Source organism: Pectinophora gossypiella, chromosome 5 (genome assembly GCF_024362695.1).
Source record: "Pectinophora gossypiella chromosome 5, ilPecGoss1.1, whole genome shotgun sequence".
In the NCBI taxonomy this organism is placed as follows: domain Eukaryota; kingdom Metazoa; phylum Arthropoda; class Insecta; order Lepidoptera; family Gelechiidae; genus Pectinophora; species Pectinophora gossypiella.
In genome coordinates, this window is record NC_065408.1 from 1,454,158 (window position 1) to 1,478,202 (window position 24,045).

The 24,045-nt window shown below is 36.7% G+C and overlaps 1 protein-coding gene across 2 annotated transcripts in view; it reads right to left on the minus strand.

Annotated features, from left to right (window-relative positions):
* Positions 1–14,957, minus strand: part of LOC126366608 (vesicular glutamate transporter 1-like) — a 45,313-nt gene extending 30,356 nt beyond the window's left edge. Inside the window, exon 1 of one of the 2 annotated variants that reach the window (XM_050009777.1) lies at positions 14,811–14,957. In XM_050009777.1, the coding sequence (XP_049865734.1) occupies positions 14,811–14,866 (56 nt within the window). In that variant the 5' untranslated portion in view covers positions 14,867–14,957. Of the gene's footprint in view, positions 1–12,307; positions 12,505–14,810 lie in introns of those variants that run through there. The other variant, XM_050009776.1, reaches the window with a different exon arrangement.
* Between the last annotated feature and the right edge of the window lie 9,088 nt (positions 14,958–24,045).

Consider the following 24,045-nt stretch of genomic DNA (forward strand, 5'->3'; position numbering starts at 1 on the left):
AGGGGTGAGGTACTTGAAGCTTGGACTGGTGCGGAGCGGAGAGCGTTGACTCTGTACGTCACATTATTGTTCATTCCTTGCTTTAAGTATTCAGTCACTGTGGTCCTGTGGTACGCCGGCTTGCTTTTCAATCGATAAGCACCGGTTTGAACCCCGGTAACGGACTTGCACCAATAGGTAAGTTATTAATTTATCTTAAGTGCAGTTTTCACACACACAGGTAACTCGACCATTATAGACGGCGATACGGCTCACCACATATCACGTTCGTCTAACAAAAAGCTCGGTGAGGTATGGGTATTTAATTTAGTTCAACTTGCGATGAATGTATCTTTGACTATCCCGATTGGGATATACTCGTGAACTTATGTTTAGTATTTTAGTGACGTAAACCTTTTATGTTACCATCATAAATCGTGTCCGTTATAACGTGACTATCATGTTAGAATGTATTTACCAATTGGTTTTCACAACCGCTACAATCTTCGTCATCATCTTTAATTTTGCAATCAACAACTATTTTTGTTCAAGAACTTCTTACTAGACGCCAGAAAAGAATATATAGAAGAGAATAATTAGAGCAGTAAAGTCGGCTGATGTAACATTTATTCCATGTAATGTATTCGCTGATAGTGTATGGGGAGAGTGCATGGCTTTTTGCGAGAAGATTTACTGATGATTTACTGTTTATTTTTTCTATTAAAATAATATATTTTTTGTATGTTAGTTTACCTTTTAATTTTATGTTTGTAATTTTTTGTGTTTTTCATTCATTGTTTATTTTGTATTTTAGTTTATATATTGTTTAGTATTTTTTTTAACAGGTATTTTATTTTTAGCTAACTATTTTATTTTCTTATATTCTCGGGTAAATCGCAAGAGGAGGTCGCAAGTTCGACTCCCATTGGGCCTAAAGCAATGACTTTCGACGACTTATCGAAATACTAGTACTAAGAAAAACTTAGGTTGAACTTAGTTTGGCGTAGTTGTATAAGTACGTAGGTATAAACTGGTTTCCTATAAACTGGGCTTGGCATTGTGGTTTTCCGGTCTTGCTTTCAAGTTATGTGAATGGTAACATGACCTTTTGTTAGAGTGTGCTGATCTGTTGTTAGAAATACTAGCGGGGTACAGGTGTAATGTGATCCGTTCCTGGGACACACGTTCTTACACGTTCCCGTTGTAAAATCTCTTTAATAGTAAGGACATTGGCTGTTTTCCTTTTTCAAAATGTTCTTTCTTGTACAGTCATGAGCAATATCATGTACCAACTTTAGAACCCTATCGCACTATCACATTTGACGTTGAATGAGACTTACGGTTTAATTTGTCAAAAAAGTTAATGTGACATGGTTTCAAAGTGTATATGTCACCGTAAAATTGTAAATATACATATTAGTACTCGTGACCGTACTCTGGTTTTATCTGCCTAAAGGTTTGGTAATAAATAACCTTTTTTTACTGCCGGGAACATCCTCAAAGTGGGAACATGCCAGGAACAGTAGGTAGATTACTGAATGTGATACATTTGTAGCACACCATACCAACATACCAAGCTCTCGACTATATTTCTAATTGGGCCAGTCAATGGTACATCAAATGAAAGGTGAACTGATACATTCACACAAACACGATTTTAATATATGCTTTTGTAAACTACTTACTTTTCATAGTTTAGATTTCCATAAATATTATAGGATGTATTCATAGTCGTTTTCCTTGCCTCACTTAGCAGGGTCCATAGAATACAAGTGTCGTTCCCGCCACCACCTTTCAAAAAGGCGGAAAAACGTTCCCGTTCGAAAAAGAAGAAATCAAAAGTAAAAACAAAATATGTCTTTAAACTAATATGCTTTTAAAACAAACCTTTATGCCAGTTTCAATTTAAAAATAATAAAGTCGTAGCACAGATTTGCGACTTTATTCAGTCTGTTATTAAGTTATATAATCTGATAATAATTAAATAATAAAAAAAAGCATAACGAACTCTAACAAATGGATATTTTATTGATGATCAAAAATTGATATTTAGATAAAAAAAATCGTCACAGTGTTCAATAAAATGAGACAGATTTACCGCTGTACTGTCTTACTTCCCTGTCGTTGTTGCAGCATCAGCTGATAAGAGTTGTTTGAAATTTTAATGTTGGTACCATCGTTTGCTTTTAGAACAGAGCAGCTTAGCAAAATGTTAGAATGTCACTGAAAGGAAAAGGAAGGAAAAATAATCTCTAGTAGAATAAATACAAAAATTCGCGTAGGCGCCTACGCGAGAGCGTTTTATTTAAGCTTGATAAACAAAACGAAGAAAGCGAGACAAGGTCCGCATAATAGGGTATGTATTTTTTAAAACTTTATAACCTTAGAGTCGTGGTAACCCAGTTGGTGGAACGCTTGTCTCTCACTTTGAGGTCAAGGAAAACATCGTGAGGAAACCCAGAAATGCATTTTCGGAGGTATGTGACCTAACCTGCATTGGACTGGTTTTCCCTTCGCGGGTTGGAAAGACAGACAGGCAGTTGCGTCTGTAAAAAATCGGACCTGTCAAATTTTCAACTTAGGTAAGCGGACCCCGTGAAAAATGGGATTATGCTAGGGAGATTATGATTTTTTAAATACTTTAGTCACTACTGACTATCGCTCTGTAACAAGTAAATAATAAAAAATAGCACTGAGCAGAAGTTTGGAAAGAGTTTAGAAATCGGATAAGTTTTTTCAAATTATTTTCTGTTTCATAGTTTTCGTTACGATGTCACTAACACCCTGTATATTTACTGTGTTAATGGTGTGACACATTTTTTAATAACCCTGTCATTTCCATTTTCCAAATCGCCAAAAAGGTAACGGACTGTCCACGTGGGCACTTAACCAAAAATATTAGGTAAGGTGTACCTAAAAGGGTTGTTATTTTGTCTTAAATGGACGTTTGTGTCTATAACATTTTAGGTTTACGATTTCCCGATTCCCGTCGCTTTGGAGGAGTGATTGAGTCTTTTCTAAAATGATAGACCATTACATTCGCGACTTGTGCTGAGTGAGGCCCTTTTATCTCAGGACGTCCACCACCACCTTATGATCATTTTAATGAACATCGTCCTATGCTTTTTGTAATTGTTTTGTGAAAAAATTTAAGTGATGTTATTGTCTTGTCTTTGTGTGTGGCGTCCTTTTATAATAAACAATTACTATTCTATTCTACATGGGCGATAGACTGATCGTCTGTCACCATGCGGTTGATCATATAATCAATTCTAGAACTTCGATCGATTGTAGAACTTATCAAAATAAATGTGAGAGCAAGTTGCCATTGATTACTTGTGGCATAGACAATACTACGCAAGAACGGTAACTCTCCGGCCTGCACCAATTCTTATCTGGCGCCGACCTCTCTCTGGGTCTTACTTTTATCTTAGAGAGGTATTACATGTATCCACCAATCATTCGTCAATCATGATTTTTTATTCAAACAAAAATTTACCATATTATTGCCGTACTATAATCGGTATTTGTAGGATCGTATGCTGATTGACGGAATACCGTGGGAATACCACGGTTAAACCACGATCACGATATTCCATCAATCAGCATAGGACCAATAACGATCGCAGTGCAGTAATAATAAGGTCGATTTTTGTTTTAATCCTAAATCATGATTGACGAATGTTGGATAGATGTAATGGCCCAGATTCCTGCAGACACCTCCTAATTTTACTTTAAGTTATACCTGTCATTTTCTTGTCCGCCGAAAAGGAATGGGACGGATGATTGACAGCTCTTAATTTTAGAAAGAATATAAAATAATGAATAACCCGGGCGAATCAAAAAGATATCTCGCTGGTATGCAAACCGTTTGACGTGTGCTGTCAACTTAATTCAGTCGGGTTATTGGCCAATGTAAACTTTTTAGACGGTTGTTTTAGATTTGTGCTTAAAATAAGTGTGTTCTATAAATTTAATGCTTGTCGATTACCCGTCCCTTTCCTTTTCGGCGAATAAGAAAATGACAGATATAACTTAAAATAAAATTAGATGGTATTTACAGGAATTAGCACCAATATCTCTCTTACTTGTGAACTGCCGCTAAGCAGTAAGTGAGAGAGCGGATTGTCTGTCTCACTTGAACTTAGGCATTAGGCAGTACACGATGTTTGAGTTACATTTTTGTATGGAGTGTCCGGGGCGTGCGTGAGGCTCAATGATAGAAGAGTATGAGAGAAGAAATTTATCTCCCCGCGCCCGCTGACATTGTATGAGCGAGTTAAATTGAATTAATATTTGCTTCTAAAAGATAAAACGGACAGCTACGAAACTCCAAATGTTTATTCTGAAAGAACGCTAGGTATAGAATTTATCTTCAAGATAGTGAACGCTTGGTTTGAAACATTTACACAAGTAAATAATAACAAAGATATAATTTTAATCAAGTGTTTTTTGACATTTACACTGAAAGTAATACATTTATGCATGCATATTTTATGCTAAGTAATGTGTATTGAAAAAACACCTGTTAATATAAAGGAAAATTGAAAATAGCCTAGGACATCCATTGATATTAAAGATATGCAATGTGATTTTGCAAATATGAATACATATTAACTTCTATTATGTGGTGGACACAGCTATTATGTTATACGCAGCTGTTATGGTTAGAAATTGATTCAGAAATGTTTACAATCACACAATCTTATTCAGCGATTAGTCATAGAATAAATTACATGAATATAAGAACGATTCAACGCATGACAACTGCATTGCATCAAATATTTTATGTTTGAAAAAATCAGAGGTTCCAAAAGTATTTAAGAAATAAGCAGGTTACATTCATTGTTTTGTTTTACATTAATTTTTTTTGTTTTGTCCTTTATCACTTGTGGCTCTGCCTACCCCATTAGGGACTATGGGCATGAGATTATGATTATGATTAGATAGTTAATTATGAGGGAGGGGACTTATCAATCAATAACAACATGGGGAACTAAAGAGGGTTAATATCCCTACGGACCCAAACCCGGATTGAAGGATTGACGATGTATCAATTATGGTAGCCATATTAATTTACGCCGCTTTATAATGACATAACATGACATAAATATACGCCTCACTGCTACAGGCCTCCTCTCAATCAACCAGAGGAGGTATACTACCAGTCAAACTGAATGACTCAATAGTTGAAAGTGTGTTTAGCTTCAAATATTGACTCAAATATTGGTCATATATTTGAGTCAATATTTGAAGTCAATTTATACTCGTGATAAAATTATCGATCGATTCAATATTTTTTTTCGAAATCGATACGTCTGGTTTTTCCCTAACACGCGTAGCACGTGATTTTGTCCGAATTTTGACAGAACGACATGACTTATTTAGGTTCACATATTAGCACCAATCGACAAAACGACATAATTATATCGTCAGAATCGATAAAATGACCGTGACAAAATTTTATCACCTTGCGCATAATACCCCTACTGGTCTCAAAGGGCGCTGTCGATGAGAGCTAACATGCTGGTCTTGTTACTTGAATAAATAAATAATAAATATTATAATTGAGCATACTCCACCACGCTGCTCCAGTGCGGGTTGATGGAGGCTTTGGGCAACCCGGGACCAACAGCTCAACGTGCCTTCCGAAGCACGCCACACTAGAAATACTCGAAAGCGAGTATTATGCCAAAATACAGGGTGTTAGTGACATCGTAACGAGTAATGAGGGCGACGATTCAGTTTATTATTCTGAGTTCAAATAAAGTGGAATTATCCATCACAAAAGTATAGAATTCAAAATAATTTAAAAAAGCACAAAAAGGATCATGAATTTTGCGACAAAAAATTCGACTTGATTTCAACTCAGAATTAATTATGGTCTGAATCATCCCCTTCAGTATTCATTACGATGTCACTAATGTATTTTGGCATTAATACTCGCTTTCGAGTGTTTCTAGTGTGGCGTGCAAAGTACGACTTAACCTTTGACTTCACCTAGCCTTGAACAATTCAATGGCTGAGGAGTTGCTTATATTTATACTCAGTCCCGCATTTAGTGTCTGTGGGCCTTTAGGCCTCACTGTAGTGGGGCCCCATAATATTACGTATCCCCATAGCGACTAGTAATAAAAATAGTCCAACAGTATACATTGGTAGAAAATTAAGTTACCACTTTTCTAACAACTTTTCTGACCATTGTGTCAAGAGTATATTTGTGGTTATGGGCCGTGTGTTAGGGCCCCCAAGTCTATGTTGCCTATGCCTAAATGCGGCGCTGTTCATACTGCTATAATATATACAAGCGAACTGGGGTGAATTAATTCGCTATGGTAAATTAACGAATTTTGTCGTAAATATATTATGTAGAGTTGCGACTTTAGGTTATTGAAAGAGACATGGATAGTTTAAGTATTTGCATTTGCACTTTTGACGTCTGTGGGAGCTAGACCTCACACATGGCTACATAAGCTCACGTGTATTTCTAATTGGGCTAGTCAGAGGCACATTCATCATGATGAACTGATCATCCAAACGATCATATTCGATCGCACGTAAAACGATCCGTGCTTCGGAAGGCACATTAAGCCGTTGGTCCCGGTTACTATTTACTGATGTAAGTGCGTAGTCGTTATGAGCCATGCCAGGGACCTTTGGCGGCTCAATAATAAACCTGACACTAGGGTTGATGAGGTTGGTAATCCACTTTATAACCCACACCATTATCTCCCTAGCCTTATCCCGTTTTTCACAGGGTCCGCTTACCTAACCTGAAGGTTTGTCTGTCTGACCTTCCAACCCGCGAAGGGAAAACCAGCCCAATACAGGTTAGGTCACATACCTCCGAAATGCATTTCTCGGGAATGTGGGTTTCCTTACGATGTTTTCCTTCACCGGCAACCTCAAAATGAGAGGCAAGCGTTCTACCAACAGCTACCACGGCTTATAATAAATGTAATAATAATATTATATTCGCTGGCCAAAAGTCATTCGTATCAAACCTATTTGTACTAATATATAGGTACTTCACATTGCTAGTATCTATCGTTATGAAAATTCTTCCTATCTTGTTACATTTTATGTACTTACAAAAACAATAACAACATTCATTATTCATTATTAGTTTTATGTTCGAGTGACGCAAAGAGTGTATGAAATCTCGTGTCCCAAGTATATTACTTATTTAATATGTTCATACGAGTTAGAATGACTCAAATTTTAACAACGTCCAACAATATGACTACATTTTATGTAGTTTGGATATTGGTTAGAGCATTGCGCTCACGAACTGGATGTGCATTGTGCATGTTGAAATCACTTCGTGAGACTGTCTCTGCCTATCTCGGTTACAGACGTGACGCTCTGTTATGCTGTTGAAATAGCATAGAATTAAGTACGTCGTTTAGTACGGTAACTCTTCGCCCCGCGCCAAATTGTATGCGCCGACACCCCTCTGGATCTGTGTGCGTCAAGCTAGCGGCCTCAAAAAAAAAATGGGCACGAAAAAATAATTTGACCATACCAAAAAATAGTACTCTTATTGAAAAAAAATAGTACCTGTTGTAAAAAAAATAGTACCATCACGGTTCTGGATTTATAGCCATGTTTTATTGCACTTGCTAGCTTGACGGTGAGCGAAATTTGGCGAGAGTTAACGACAAGGTCTTTCGCTTTGATTTAAACGCCAAAAAATAGTACCAAAATAGTACTCACCCCCTGCAAAATACCGAAATGAGTACTTCAACGGTTCCAAAGTTATAAAGGCAGTTCTTTGATCCCGCTAGCTTGACGTTTTGAAAATACCTATTATCTAGGGAACGCTTGCATACTTCAGTTTGTAACTAATGTCAATAAACTCGTATGAAATAGTACTCCCTACCATCATAATTTGGACCTGATTCTCTTTGTAGAAATATGTCAAAAAGTCATTATAACCTATGTCATACATTTATCAAGACAGGTACCGTCGCGAACAAAATTATTACACATGCTCAAGAAGGATGTTGTCAGATTTTAGTATTTTTTCCCCATTTTTGGGTAAAAAAGTGTTTCTTTCTGTGTACTATTGTGTACAAATAAATAAATAAATAAAAATGGTGAAGTGCCAGGATTGTCAGATGAAAGTAATATCATTGTTGAAACTCTTTGAGTTATTCTACAAATACTGCAAATTGTTTATTAACAAACACTTCGATCCGTAACAAATTGAACATGAAGGTATAAATTATAAAATAAAACAGTAGATTAAAAATGAATTATGATGTATTAAAATCACAGATTGTTTTCAATAAGAACTAGACCCATGCAGCCATTTTCTATTAAAATTAGTGCATATGGGTGTATGAAATAGCATTTTTTTGTAATAGCAACACTCTGAAGTGCAAAGAAATGGTAGGGTAGACCTCCAAAATGGCAATACTGGCGATGGCAATACTTACGAATAAATTGTGAGGTTATGTAATTGTCTACGTGACTGTATCAACAACAAATGTATGGCATAGGTTATGATGATTTTTTAACATATTTCTACAAAGAGAATCGGATCAAAATTATGATGGTAGGAAGTACTATTTCATACGAGTTTATTGATATTAGTTACATACTGAAGTATGCAAGCGTTCCCCAGATAATAGGTATTTTCAAAACGTCAAGCTAGCGGGATCAAAGAACTGCCTTTATAACTTTGGAACCGTTGAAGTACTCATTTCGGTATTTTGCAGGGGGTGAGTACTATTTTGGTACTATTTTTTGGCGTTTAAATCAAAGCGAAAGACCTTGTCGTTAACTCTCGCCAAATTTCGCTCACCGTCAAGCTAGCAAGTGCAATAAAACATGGCTATAAATCCAGAACCGTGATGGTACTAATTTTTTTACGACAGGTACTATTTTTTTCAATAAGAGTACTATTTTTTGGTAAGGTCAAATTATTTTTTCGTGCCCATTTTTTTTTTGAGGCCGCTAGCTTGACGCACACCTGGATCTTAGGTTTTAAATAGCCGTAAGATGGCGCTTCGGATAGGGACCCACACCTACGGGGTATAACCCTTGCCCAGGGATACGGGTGAAGACCTCAACGGTTGCAGAGGCGAAAATGGGAGCCATCGGTACGGCAATGCAGGACGGAAGGGGCAAGTCACAGGGACTGTAAACTGGAACCTGACAGAGGCAGCAGTAACTGTCAGTACTATTCAGAGGCGGAGTCCTAGTATGGCTTTGTAATAGACTACTCTGGGCGCCATCCCACTTGCGTCAGACAGAGTACTGCGGGGCGGAAGGCAAGAGGGAAACCACTGCCCTATTTTTCCCTAAAACAGTAGCATGGAAAATGCTGCATTGACAAGAGCGTGGCTCTTAAATTGATGAAGGTGAAGATGGCGGTAAGCTGTTAAGGAGTAAGGGAGAGAGCGCGCGGATAGAGTCTCATTCGAAGTTACGCGTTCGGCGACATATAGTAAAAATAAGCATTTCATATTAGTATGGAGTATTCATTCTTACCGGGGTGTGGTAATAGCAAAGATGAAATGGAAGTCCGGTTCAGAACTTACAAGACAGACAAATTCGCAGACGGAAGTAAATTATCCATTGTGTCTGTGATTACACAAACTGGCATCGTGAGAATAAGCCATTAGTCCGTTACACAATAAGAATTGAGCCGTCAAGAATTCAAAATACGCAGGCAATCAGCGCTTAAGCGAAATAATTATTACATAATCGCGCTGCGTACTTACCTACTTCTTTATCTATGTTTATTTGTTTTTAAAATCGTATAAATGTTGCGTGTTAAGCCGTTGGTCCCGGCCACTAGCCCAAATACCTCCACCAACTCACAGCGGAGCACCGTGGTGGAGTATGCTCCATACCCCTTCCGGTTGATTGACGGGAGGCCTGTGCCCAGCAGTGGGACGTATATGGGCTGTTTATGTTTATGTTGCGTTTTAGTTATACCTAATTCTAAAACACACACAAAACATGCACATAAAATTAGTCTCTAAAAACTTTCTTAAGTGCAGTTTTCACACACAGTTGGATCGAGCATTATAGACGGCGATACGGCTCGCCACCTATCACGTTGGTCTAACAGAAAGCTCGTGAGATATTTGTACTCAGTTCATCTTGCGATAGATGTACTTCTGACTACCTCAATTGGGATACAGTTGTGAGCTTATGTTATAAAATAATTCATAAAGCATGAGGAATTAGAAAGCCAAGACGAATGATTCGACTCAAATTAGATTACCGTGAATCTGAAGAACTACTCTGCTCTACGCAAATGATTACGAGTACCTATTTATTACATTGTTTTCCCTTTATTTGTCCCTTTAAAATACCTAACTAAACCTTAAGGCATATTATCATATTTTTAGTAGACACATTGAAAACCCACCATCTTAACCGGAATCGAGGTATTGGCCATTAGTGTAGTTAAGTTTACAAATAGTGTAGATAGGATTTAGTAACGAACTCACGCCTATTTCCCACTGGGGTAAGCAGACTATGGAACTCCACTTGCTACGATCCTGATATAGTTACTTCGGCACACACTGACATAGTAATCGACCTTATCCTGTCCTACAAAGTTATACCGCCCATCCGTACTCGGTAATTACAAGGAATTTGCGATTGAAACGAAAATAATTACGGGAAACTACTTTAGAAGGTCGATGTATGCGATAAACCTGTACCGGTCATTGACTAAATTGAGTATCGTGTGTACAAAGAGCTTGCAGATTGGTTCTTGATATGCGGTTTTTTTGTTGGTTTTTGAGTAAGTTAGGTTTAAAGACCCGGGTTTTTATCGAGTACCGCCTACGTTGCTTTGATGGCTGTCAAGAAGAATCCATTACTCATTAGTTTGAAATTCGAATTATTTATTTTTTAAATATAATTTATTTTTTCAATTTAACTCATTAGTTTGAAATTCGAATCATCATTGAGAGCACTGTTTAGCTTTGTAAGCTAAGCACAGATTATGCTATAAGTTAAAAGTCATACTACGATGTAAATACTGACAATATTTAAAGAGTTTAGGTGTAATGTTAGAATAATAACATAACAATATGTTCATAAATGGGGAAACAAAAATACGTATGATTAATAATAATTCACTTTCGAGAAGTTTATCATTTCGAAACTTGAATATAAGTCTACGTTTTTTGGTTATACTTTTGAAATGACAGTCTAGTTTTATCCTAGCTCTATAAAGTAGGTAGGGGAAGGCTGGGCAAAGTGAATACCCCGGGCAAAGCGAATACTCCCCACTACTCCTAAAATATTAGATGTTAATTCAACACACCACTACTGTTACGTCGGGCCATCTTGGTTTAATACGCGGCAAACATCGAAGCGAGGGGCCGCGTCGTGTCCCGTCCGCGGAGTGGAGATTTGTGTTTTCGTAAATAAAAGATTGATTTTATGCGGTAAGTACATTGATTAATTCTCCTATATTTCTAGTTCTTGATTCTTAGGAATGTCTTAATTCAGTAGCATACCAAAATAGGTTTTTATGGTATATTTAACAGAAAGTCAGAATTATTAGTTTTTGCATGAAATGTGTTAACCTCAAAATTTACCTAGTGGGGCAAAGTGAGTAGGGCAAAGTGGATACCATATCCACTGATGACTTATTATCTAAAAAGGTCTTTTACTTGTTTCAGATGATGAATAAATATAAAAAAGAAACTGTTTTCACCGAAGATTAGGAAAATATATATAAAAGAAGATGGTAAACTAATTAAAAATTGGATTCGATGTGACATTTGTCAACAATGGTGTCACGAAGATTGTTCTGCTTTTGATGGCACTTAAGGGTATACCTGTGACAATTGCCAATCTTAATTTTATTATTTTATGGTCAATAAAAGTTATTGTTTCAGTTTATCAAAGTTATTTCTATATTTTCAGAGACTGATTATGGGTATTCACTTTGCCCAAGTGCTGTATCCGCTTTACCCGGGGTACCGGGCAAAGCGAATACAATCGTACTTTTTTTTATTTTAACTGCAGTTGATTATTGTTTAAATATTCTTGGTTACTGATGTTGGTATTTGTAAGAGCAATAAATAAAGACTAATTTGTGATAATTATTTTGTTTTTGTATTGTAAACCTTTTCTGCTATAACCTTAAATACCTAAAGGTATCCACTATGCCCGGCCTTCCCCTACGTAAGTAAGACGGGTAGAGTGTGAGAGAGACCTACATCTAAAAAGAGTAAGGAAGGAGTGAGACAAGTTTAAACCATTGCGTTCTGCGCATGCAACAACCTCCAACATAGCTTACAAAACTGTTACTAACGATGAAAGTATGCAAGTGCGTTTATAAACAGACCTCTGGGTGGTATTGTAGAACATTGCCGCCTGCCGCTTCAAATCCTCACTGACGGCATTCTCCTCACTCATGTTATTAATCCTGTCACTGGCACTACAAACAACACTCCACGAAACCCTTAAGAAAAATCCACTTTAAAAAGTATGAATAGGGTGACACAAACACGGTACTCGACGCTCGCGCCGTGGTTTGAACTGGCGAAGTGGCGAGTGACGTTCACGCGTGGTCACCCCCCACTTGAAGTAAGCATTGTTGCGAACGACACGTCACAAGCTTTCTAAATGACGTGTTGCCGTGTTCCGCAGTAAAAAACTGGTAGAGTTAGAGTGAGAAGATTTACAAGAATCATTAACATGAGCTCACGACTAGGTATATCCCAATTGGAGAAGTCAAAGGTACATCCATTATAAAATGAACTAAAGAATTCTTAGGAATTATTAGCATGATATATTAGTTAATAGAAAAGTACTTAGTAGTTTATGTAGTATAGTATTCTTTCCATGGCAGTAGGTACACTGTTAGAGCGCGAGGGATCGACGATGCCCAGTCAGTCACATACTCCAATTTGTTGCCAGCGAGGTACTATGCATTGTTTGGTACCTTGAAACAACCTTTGGGGGCAGCACCACCGTTACCGCCAAATTGGTGATGGCGTGATATGTGCGAAAGTAGTTGGTCATCATCATCATCATCTCCCTAGCATTGTCCCGTTTTTGACTGGGTCCGCTTAGCTAACCCGAAGATTTGACAGGTCGGGTTTTTTACAGAAGCGACTGCCTGTCTGACCTTCCAACCCGTGAAGGGAAAACCACACAAATAAATAAATAATGATTTGATTATTATTTTATTTATATTACACACGACGTGACGTATAATAATGGAAACAAACTACAATCATACAGCCGGTTGCAGGTAGCTTATGCTAATAACGATAACTGCGGACCGTTGGATCTGGCGAAAATGTTTGATAGAGTTTGTTAATTTCTTGTACCGTTCTTTGTTAGAGCGTAGGTTGTGCGTGAGTGTCTGCTCTGTACGTCACAGATACAACATACACTATTTTCCGTTAGGAATTACGGGCGTACATCAAATTCACGCTCGCAGCCCCTAAAGGAGTGGGCGGACCCACAAATAATCAGAAAACATGCGATGTTTTTGTAAAAACAAAATACTTAAGCTTATTTTAATCCTCGGTCGGTTATCACGACATGCCCGCGTAGATAAGCAGTTGAACATCTTCTATTTTTTATTCACTCTTTAGTAGTAGAAATGCTAGGATTGTGGACACGCGTTCACGTAGGAACGTTGTAAAGTATATAACTGTAGTTAATGTTAAACGGTGGTACTTTTACTCTTTCTGCTACGAGTAGAATACTGATTTATTTGTGCTATGGCGTGGGTCGTACCTACGTCACTGGTTCCCGAGTGGGCGGAAAAGTAACGGCAAAGGAAGACAGTACTTACCTAACTTTTAGGACAAGAATGTAAGAGGAAAATATTTTACTATGAGAGTCCAATTATTCCTTAACAAGTTTTTATAATTTATTTATTTATTAAATTCAACATTTAAATACAACGAAAGATACATTAAGACCCTTATGACACATCTGACTAATATAGGTACAACACCTATAAGTTAAAAATGTATAGTATAAGATAAGATAAGATTTCTTATACTCACCTCCACCCAACACCGTTCCATTCTGTTTATGTACAGTCATAAGCAATATAATGTACCCACTTTAGGACTCTGTCGCACTAACATATTTGACATTCAGTGAGACTTACAGTTCAATTTTTCAAAAAAGTTAATGTGACATGGTACCAAAGTGTATACATATTAATGCTCGTGACCGTATACACCTAATTCTCACCAACTATGTTTAAGTCGCAAACAAAATTGAGTTTTGCATTGCAGTTAACTTAAATTGGGTGGATTTGTTTTATTATACAATTATTCCAATTCAAATTAATGTAGGTATTCAATGTATCTAAGTTCATAAGTTTGTTGAAAGTAATCTCTGGAACTACAGAACTAATTTAAAAATGTCTTTCACTAGTAGAAAACTATGTTATTATGTTGTGTTATGCTATGTGCTATATTTTTGACAACCAAAGTCCATGCTGGTGGAGTCATCGGCAGATAGTAAAAGTTAAACTACATTGATAGAGTAGATTATGGCCCTTAGTACTTGTAATCCAATGCAACAGGTTTGATTTATTGAATGTGTGTGAAAATATCGATCTTTCAATACGCCGCCACACAAGCAGTACAATGCAAATCCAATCAACATAAAATTAAGTAAACAGTAAAATAAAAAATTATGCCCGTTCCAATACGATAGTTCTATTTCTAAAAAGTCTAATAAACCACACAGATTTTTATATTCTTAGGATTTTAACAGGAACGGTACTTCAGTTAGATCCGCAAAAAGAGATAAAACTAACAAAATACGTAACGATCCAACAAGTAGTTTTGAAACAGAAAAAAGTAATTACTTACCCGTGTCCTGACCACAGCGGAGTATAACTATAGTCGTACACAGTGCTACTAGCCATATTTGCAAGTTTTCTAATAACTTATTCTAGGTTTTCATAGTAATAATAAATAATCAAGAAAATCTAAAGACAGTGAAAAACTCTGTTTACGTTTCACGAAATTTGACACTGACTTTTGTTTTTTTTCGCGCCGCCGCGCAACCTGTGTTGCCATACTACAAGTTGAATTTACAATAAGTCAAAGGTTTATGTGGTGGTGTAGTATCCGTAATTTCGGAAAAATACGGTACTTTACGCGGGAACACAGACTACAAAGAGGACTTAGCGGCGCGAAAAACAAATATTGAAAACTAGAAAGTAGTTTTTCGTAATAGTTTGAATTCATCATTATCTCAAAAGAACGTATTCATATTGTAGTTTCATACATAATATTTTATGCAATCATTCATTTATTAATTAATTTATTGCGAAAAAAATGGTAACTAATTTAGTTATTTGTCATAAGAGTATGTCCTAGTTTTGTACCAATATTCAAATGGATTGCATGGTATTTTTGTGGTAATAACACTAAATTTTTACCTAAGCAAGTTTTTGCGTTTAGTGTAAAATGCTTTTAATTTCTATCAGGCGTTCAACTTAGTGTTACGAATGTACGAATAATGGGTAATATTAATAGATGCCATGTATGAATTGCCCTAAGCATCAGATTTTTGTATGGAGTTACTGAGTTTGCCTAGACCGTGTAGTACCAATCACTTTTTTTAAGCTCGCTCATCCCCTCTCCATTATGTAATTAACATTACTAATCCAAACATGAATTCGAAAATCAAAAAAAATCATAGATCTGCACTGGGAAAAAAAAACTATTTTTTTCACCCTTTAAGGGACAGGCAAAGGTCATGAGACTATGCTGCCTATAAATGAATACAACTTCCCTAACGCTGCAATCAAATAGGCCAATATCCAATAACAAAACGGTATAATTATAGAACGACAATAAATCTCGTTGCAACGCCCGAGTAATTCGACGTCCGCCTCAATTTATTAGCGCTCAACTATTTCAGCCAATTTATTAAGCTTATTGGCTGCGTATTATGGAACTTAATTATGCAATTTTTGTAGTTCGTAAATATAAATATATTTTTAAATAAATAAAATGGTATTATTCTTCACAGATTCCTAAGGTAACAATAACTCTAGGGGAAACTTTCCCATTTCGTTTTTGATCACGTTTACGTACAAACAAATGAAAAAGCTATAATACTTATGAAAAGCCTATAAAGGTTCACAGTGCAGAAACCCGTCACCCATTCATACATATAACGTGTGACCCAGTTTTCCACGGAGTTATTATGTGATACTTCATTAAAGGGAGCCATTTTATTACAAAACATGATGATAAGAAGTTTTTATCGTGAAAAGATTAAGTTATTTACATGACAGAGAGAAATAAAGTCGGTGTTTTTCTTGTAAACATTTTTGATAACTACTTAAGCAGGTATAATTACATACATAAGGCTCTGTACAAAGATTTTATTTCTTAGTTTCAAATTACTGCCGGCCGCTGTAAAATACATATTTAAAAATTTTATTTTGTCTTTTAATCCTACTCAAATGGTTACTGCAATTATTTTTTAGTGAGAAACAGCCAGTTGTTCCAAAAAAGTAATTTTTAAAGTGTATTCTACCGTTTATAACAAAGTGGCAGCTTGAACGTCTAAATAAAAAGAAAATTACTTAGCTGTCATCGTTTTAGTTTTCATTTTTCTAATGTTTTTTTTTATAATCATTTCGATACAGGCAGCTTTCTTTTTCTTAAATCATAATTTGTAAATAAAGCATCTCCTTCCTTGGTATATTTTTCTTAAGAGTCGGTAGGTATTATAATATGAGGCCCATCTGTAAATGCAATCAGCGGCCGCCCTATACCATTGACCCATCAATCTTTAGGGAGATGTTGTACTCGTAGCTGTAGATAAGTAGGCGTCGATTTAATAGATATTTTTACCCTCGATTCTTGAAAACTCGCGGGATTTTTAATGCAATATTTTTATTTTCCTCTGTTGTGGATTTAGGTATCTTGTGGATTTTCTTCTTTTAAAGAAGATTAAGTTTGTGTACCTACTAAGTGATTCGTAGTACGTTCTATTTTTAAATGTAGAACAAGGTCAACCTAAAAAAATGGCCGGTTTTCTTGTTTTCTTTGTCCTTCACACATGTAGATAAACTAATTTATACATCTCATCACCAACAAACATGTTTGAGTTTGTAATTTAATCACATTTTAATCATGTAAGTAGGTACTTAATAATGTTATAAGTAAAGCAGTTTCATGGGGAATACACCATTGCCTACCTACCTAGATACTAATAGTATCTACTTGCGTAAGTACTAACTTATCGCGCACCTCTTCGTGCTAATTTTATAGCTGGATAAATAAATACCTAATGTTCCAAATAAAAGCTCATGTGTGTATAGTTTTAATGTCTTCTCTACACTCTCACTCCGAACATCTACGCCGAGTAGGTATGCCGTCTACACGTTCGGGCTTGAGTGTAATCGTCGCCGTCGGTTGTCAAGAGGAGGCATAACAGAAAAAAGTATAAACTTTGTTGCATACACACATGAAACATTTTAACTGCAGACACATAAGGGAGATTAGCACTACTGCCGAAACACCTAGATCAAAGATAAAGTAAGAAATTCTGTTTATAAAATAAAGGCAGATTTAAAACTGACGAAAAACATTTGCTTTTTTGTATTTAACTTATGTATGAATTTATTATAATCAAGAAACTCGTAAATAATAAGTCCGACATTTTAATGAACGGCACGACCGTCTGTGGAGTATCACAATTCAAATATTAAGAATGGAATTATGCAAAAGATTGTACGATGATAATTTTATGCTGAAATGTAGTAAGATAGACATTTTCCAGCTAGTCACATCGGTTACTTTTTAATAAACCTCAAAACACAAAATGACTATAGAAATTGTATGAAAAAGCAACATGTGACGTCGAAACACGTGACAAAATGTCGCACTAATTATGAAATTTTTCTTTATCAAAGTTTATGTATAAATTAAAAAGAAAAAGATACAGTTTTTGTCACCTTTACATCTGTCTTTTTTTAGTAAATTCTGAATTTCATATTTTATCTTTGACCTAGGAAACTACCCAATTAAATTATGTAAGTACTTAAAAGCTTTGAGCGCTAAATGGTAATGTCTCATGCACCGGCCATATTTTCATTGTCTAAGTACATTTCAGCACAAAATCCGTATAGAAATATATCTTTCTGCATATCTTTCATTGAGATATGCGACACTACACAGACGGTCCTATCACGTTTTTCTATAACGTCACAGTGTGATTTTTCATACAAATTCCATAATAATTTCATGTTACGTTTAGTATAAAGCCCATAAAGTAACTGATTTGACTAGTTGGAAATGAGCCTATTGTGAAATCTCTTCAGTAGATCCCGATATTACTACCTAAACACCTTTTTATAAAATACTACCTACCTATTAAAAGGTAGATTTTGATACGAACGTATATTTATCAAGTTCAGTATTAATATTCAGCAATGACTTGCATCTTCGTTTATTGCATAACCGTGTCATATTATTATAATGCTCAACATCCAGTCTAAAGGTATTGTCAGACATAACCCATATACGCGATCATACGTTCTAGTGTTAACAAAACGTACGTAATATAGTTTGCTCCAAACACATTATTACTGGAACCGTTAAAAAAAGTAAAAAGAAAAGTAGTTATTTTTTCATAAGGATAAAAAAATAGATATACAATAAAAACCCCACAAATCAATTCCTCGGTTTGCCTGTGGGAGTGGAGTTCGCTTAAAATTTTCTTTTAAAATCCATTTAACTTATAACTAAGAGATCTTTTGCATAAGATGTTTAAATAAATATTTACAGAATTTATTTCTACTGCACTCCTGACGTATGTCAACCGGCAGCATGAACATCTACGACTTTTAGTTTAAGCACAGAATAAACAATACTGCGTATAGAATGGCAACTCTCCGCTCCCCACCAGCGATCGAGCTAGGTTTACCTCAACCCCTCGGTCTTATTTTATTCTTAAATCACGTGTACGATAACTTCATTGTGCCTGTTTAAAACGAGGTTTTACGTAGGAAGTGTCCCTTAAGTTATTAGTAAGAAAATGTTATTACATCATCTCAGATGTTTTTGTCAGACACCAAGTAACACAACACCTAAAGTCTTATCCCTAAGCTGGTGCTAGTCGGCAGAGCTCTTGACAGGGTTACTCCAAGAAGAAACCTCCCCTGGTGCCTATCGACATTAGTAATTAGAATAAGAACAAAATAATTACTCATGTATGTATGTATGTTTTCTTAGAAGAAATATAAGAAGTAAATTTTATTCCGCTGCTATTCTTGATTAAGTGTTAAAAATAACCCCATATCTATGTGCCTGTTAAGCAGCAGGATTTGCTTGATCAACTCAATAAGTTGTAATATAGGTATTCATTTATTGCATGTTACATAGGCTAAAGACTCTGCTGGTGAAACGGAATGAAATGTAACGTCCTGTCGACGAATAGTCCAATGGCGAATCGGTCGTAGGAGAACGGTTGCAGAATCGATGTAAGCGGATGCTCGAACGCGTAACCGCTGTCTGTGTGATAGGACAATTATAATTTATTTTGTATCTTCGTCGATATTTGGCATTAAATTTCGTTATATTTTTGTTTTCTATTTTCATCATGAGCGCGTATTTTTATACACATCGTCAGTTAATGTGTGGGAGACTCTAATTTTGGAATTCACGGTCAACGTACTCTGAGGCAGCAGTGAGAAGATACTTACAACTCTATTCGGATATTAGGGTAGTTACTTTAAAAAAAAACCCCTTCTGTATGGATAGTTCATCATCACTAATTTAAGAGCCACGATCTTGTCAGTGTAGCATTCTTCATTCTTGTCTATCAAAGACCAATTCCTTCATTTCCTTATAAGACACGACGTTCGCCTTCTCTTTAATCTGTTCCATGTAAGCTCTTCTTGATCTTCTCTTTCCTCTCTTTCCTTGTAGCTTCTCTTCTATGATGCTTTTAATAAATTCGTCGTATCCTTTTAAGTGTCCAATCATCTTGCCTCTTCTGTCCTTAATAAGTCTCAATATTTGCCTGTTTTCCCTTACTCTTAAGCACTTCCTTATTAGTAACTCTTTCAGTCCAATCTATTCTTTCCATCCTCCTCCAATACCGCATTTCAAAGGCCTCGAGTCTTCTGCCTTTCTGATGGTGGTATTAATAAACTAATCTCAGTTTCGAGACTACCCTCAAGATCATGTCAATGTGACAGTTGTTATATAAAAACAGAGACTTGAGCATGATCTTGAGGGCAGTCTCAGCTGAGATTATTTATTAATACCACCCTGAGTCAACGACAGTGAGTGTGAGATAGTACGTTACTCTGAAAATAATGATCTATCCATTTCCTGCTAACAGTGAGTGGAATGGCAAAACAGACAATAATGCGTCCCATTATAATAACGTATCGATTTCCGAGACATTTATCGAGCATTATATTTACGGATAATGTAGTTGTTTACAGTTGTTTTTACATTTCCCCTTAAAAACAACTACATCAACTACATCCAGCTCCACTTGGCGTAAATGAGTCTACGCTAAGTAAGTGTTGGCTAGGCTGACATAGTCACAGACAAAAAAGTATTTGTGTACTGTTTGTGCATATCTATATCTCAAGTTCACGGGTAGCGGGGAGTAGTCACGTGAGAGCTGTGAGCGTGAACGGACGTACTTACGTGGCTACTGGTGATATAACGAGCCAAGACAGTTTTTTTTTGAGGTGACTTACTGTAGATTTGCCGCAGATGGCATTAACTACTTGGCCGGACAAAAGGGGAGCGCTGAAGGCTGTCACCCGGTACTACGTTTAAGATAACAGGCCTGAGGGTGCCCAATTGGGCGTGAACCACGGCTCAAGGCGTCGTCTGAGAGGAAAAATATTTGAGAGAATTAATCGACCCTAGTGGGTCGATAGCGATAAGCACTGATTGAGGGAAATCGTCGACCACGCTGGCGGGGTCGGTATTTATTTATTTAATTTATTTATTTAATGTTCGGAGAAACAACAGCTATAATTAATTTAGTAGCAACTTATGGTAAAAACAGAAAGCCGAAAAACAGAAAAAACAGAAAGATAGTTCCTCGCAGATAGTATCGGGGTTTTATTTCAGGTAAAACGCTGCTATTTTCAGGTATATAGGATCAACATATAATTATGTAGTCCATTTGACTTAAGGCTAGGGCTAAACCGAGATTGGAACTTAGTATATTAGTTTAGGCTTTTCTTTGTGATTTGAGCTAATTATTTTGGGACTAAGCTTTCAATGGCAGACTTAGATTAAGTCACATTAAACAATTTTAGGTTCTATGACTGTAGGACATTAAGTTTTGAATGGATTAAATAGTTACTTAATGATTGGTTGTTGTTTATTTTTTACCCGTCTACGGCGAAGAAAAAGGAGGGTCATGTGTTTGACCGCTATGTATATACAGAATACTGAGGGGGTTGATTCAGACCATAATTCTGAGTTGATATCAAGTGGAATTTTCCGTCGCTAAATTCTAGATGTTATGCTTTTTTTAATTATTTACATTCTATACTTTTGCGATGGAATATCACTTGATATAAACTCATAATAATGGGCTGAATCACCCCCTCAGTATTCGTTACGATGTCACTTACACCCCGTACAAGTACGTACAGTTAGTCATACAAATGGGTGTTAGTGACACCGTAACGAATACTGACGGGAATGACACAGTACAGACTGCGATTCTGAGTTGATATCAAGTGGAATTTCCTCTCGGAAAATTTATGAAATGATTAATTATGAGTGATTCAAAAGTATGGGTAAAACTGATAAATGAAGATATAAATTAAATGCATAATATACGAAAATCCCTCCGGACTCGTGGTCACACCAGGTTGTCACACCAGTATGACAAACAGGATTTTTTTTCTTGTTTGTCACACCGCTAACAATACAACACCTTTTATCCTGACTTGTCATTATAAGTAGTGCTGGTATTCTTTACTTAATTGGCTTTAAGCTCTCAAGAAATTTCTGCCAGGCAACGGCTATCAGGAACCAGTCATAAAAACGCAGCGGGATGGCCAAGAAAATCGGGTACAGTTCGCTACAAAAAACGCTGCGGTTTAAAGCAACAATACAATTCATTTCTCATCGTCTATCCCTTTTTTACTTGCTTATTTTTCTCTAATAATGCGTTGAAAGCTAAACTAATGTATTCCTGCCAGTAACGTTTATGTGGTTACACCAAAACGTTGTTCGTGTCAATCACGCGAGAACGCAAGGTAACGCGTAGTAACGTTACATCACGTAAATTCACGTATTACGTAGTTTATACGGGACGTACATCGGTGCGTTTATTTTATACGTAAACGTGTTTATTGCTGACGGTGCTTTACTACCTATATTAAATACGTAAACTCGCGTTAGTGAACCCTATTAGTGTAGACAGAGCTACAAGTAATCAAAGACAGGTTGTAGCCACTGAGGGCTACACTTTCCAGGCTCCGTTCTCCAAAAACATATATAAATGGCGCTGTTCAGATTTTACGTGATAATTACCTACTTTCTCTTCTCATTACTACTACTATCGTGTGGGTTGTGAGGTGGATTATCAACCTCATCAACCCTGGTGTCAGGGCTAACATGACTCATGTAACGACTACGTACTTACATAAGTAAAAAGTAACCGGGATCAACGGCTTAGCGTGCCTTCCGAAGCACGGATCGTCTTACTTTCGGACAATCAGGTGATCAGCCAGTAATATCCTCACCAAACTAGGGATTACAAAATGATTTTTGTGATGTGTCCCCACCGGGATTCGAACCCGGGACCTCCGGATCGTGAGCCCAACGCTCAATCACTGGACCACGGAGGCAGTTCCATTGCTCGGCGCACATAATTATTTAAAATAATAATATAATAGATAGTTATATGTACTCTCTTTCTTTCTATTTAAGAGCTGCGCTCACCACATTTTAGAGCCACGTCTTATCGGTGTAGCATTCTCCATTTTTGTCTATCAAAAACCAATTCCTTCACTACCATATAAGACACGACGTTCACCTTCTCTTTGATCTAATCCATGTAAGCTCTTCTTGGTTTTCCCCTTCCTCTCTTTCCTTGTAGCTTCCCTTCTATGATGGTTTTAATAAATTCGTCGTGTCTTAGTAAGTTTGGTGTACAATCATCTTGCCTCTTCTGTCCTCAATAACTCTCAATATTTGCCTCTTTTCCCTTACTATTACTAGCACTTCCTCATAAGTAACTCTTTCAGTCCAACTTATTCTTTCCATCCTCCTCCAACACCACATTTCAAAGGCCTTGAGTCTCTCTTTGTCTTTCTGAGTCAGCGTCCACGTTTCATATCCAAAGCCATTTCCGTTTCTATCTGGTACTAAAATGAAATTGGCCGTAATAAGCGCTTATCAAAAAAAAAGTTTTCATATCGAGCTCCTCCGTGCTTCGGAAGGCACGTTAAGCCGTTGGCCCGACTGCATTAGCAGTCGTTAATAACCACCAATCCGCACTGGGCCCGCGTGGTGGTTTAAGGCCCGATCTCCCTATCCATCCATAGGGAAGGCCCGTGCCCCAGCAGTGGCGACGTTAATGGGCTGGTGATGATGATGATGACGCGCTTATAACAAAAATATAAATGATTACTTGTATAAGATATGTACATAATGATACTACATAATATCGCTATACATATTTATGTTTTATATGTACATAATGTTATTTGTATATAATGATTACTTGTTGTGTACCCAATAAATCATTTACAACCGAAAGTCCGATATAATTCTGACCCGAAACACTAGACGCATTATCTCTTTCAGCGCAGCTTATCAAGATCAATATGATATATTTGACTCACTCCTCACAATTACAGATACAGGCCAAATACGCAGTTTGCCAAACCCGGATTTCCGAGACGTCAGAATTCTGGGGATTTCGCGAAAATCCCCGACTCTAATAATATTGGCAAAGGTACAGGGCAAAGTCCTAGTTACTCTTTGCTCTTTTGTACTAAGAAAATAACGCGGCTTTGTTCTTATTTTATTAGTAGCAGCATGGCCGCCACAGCAACCGCCTCGCGCAAATTATATCGAGGGCTTC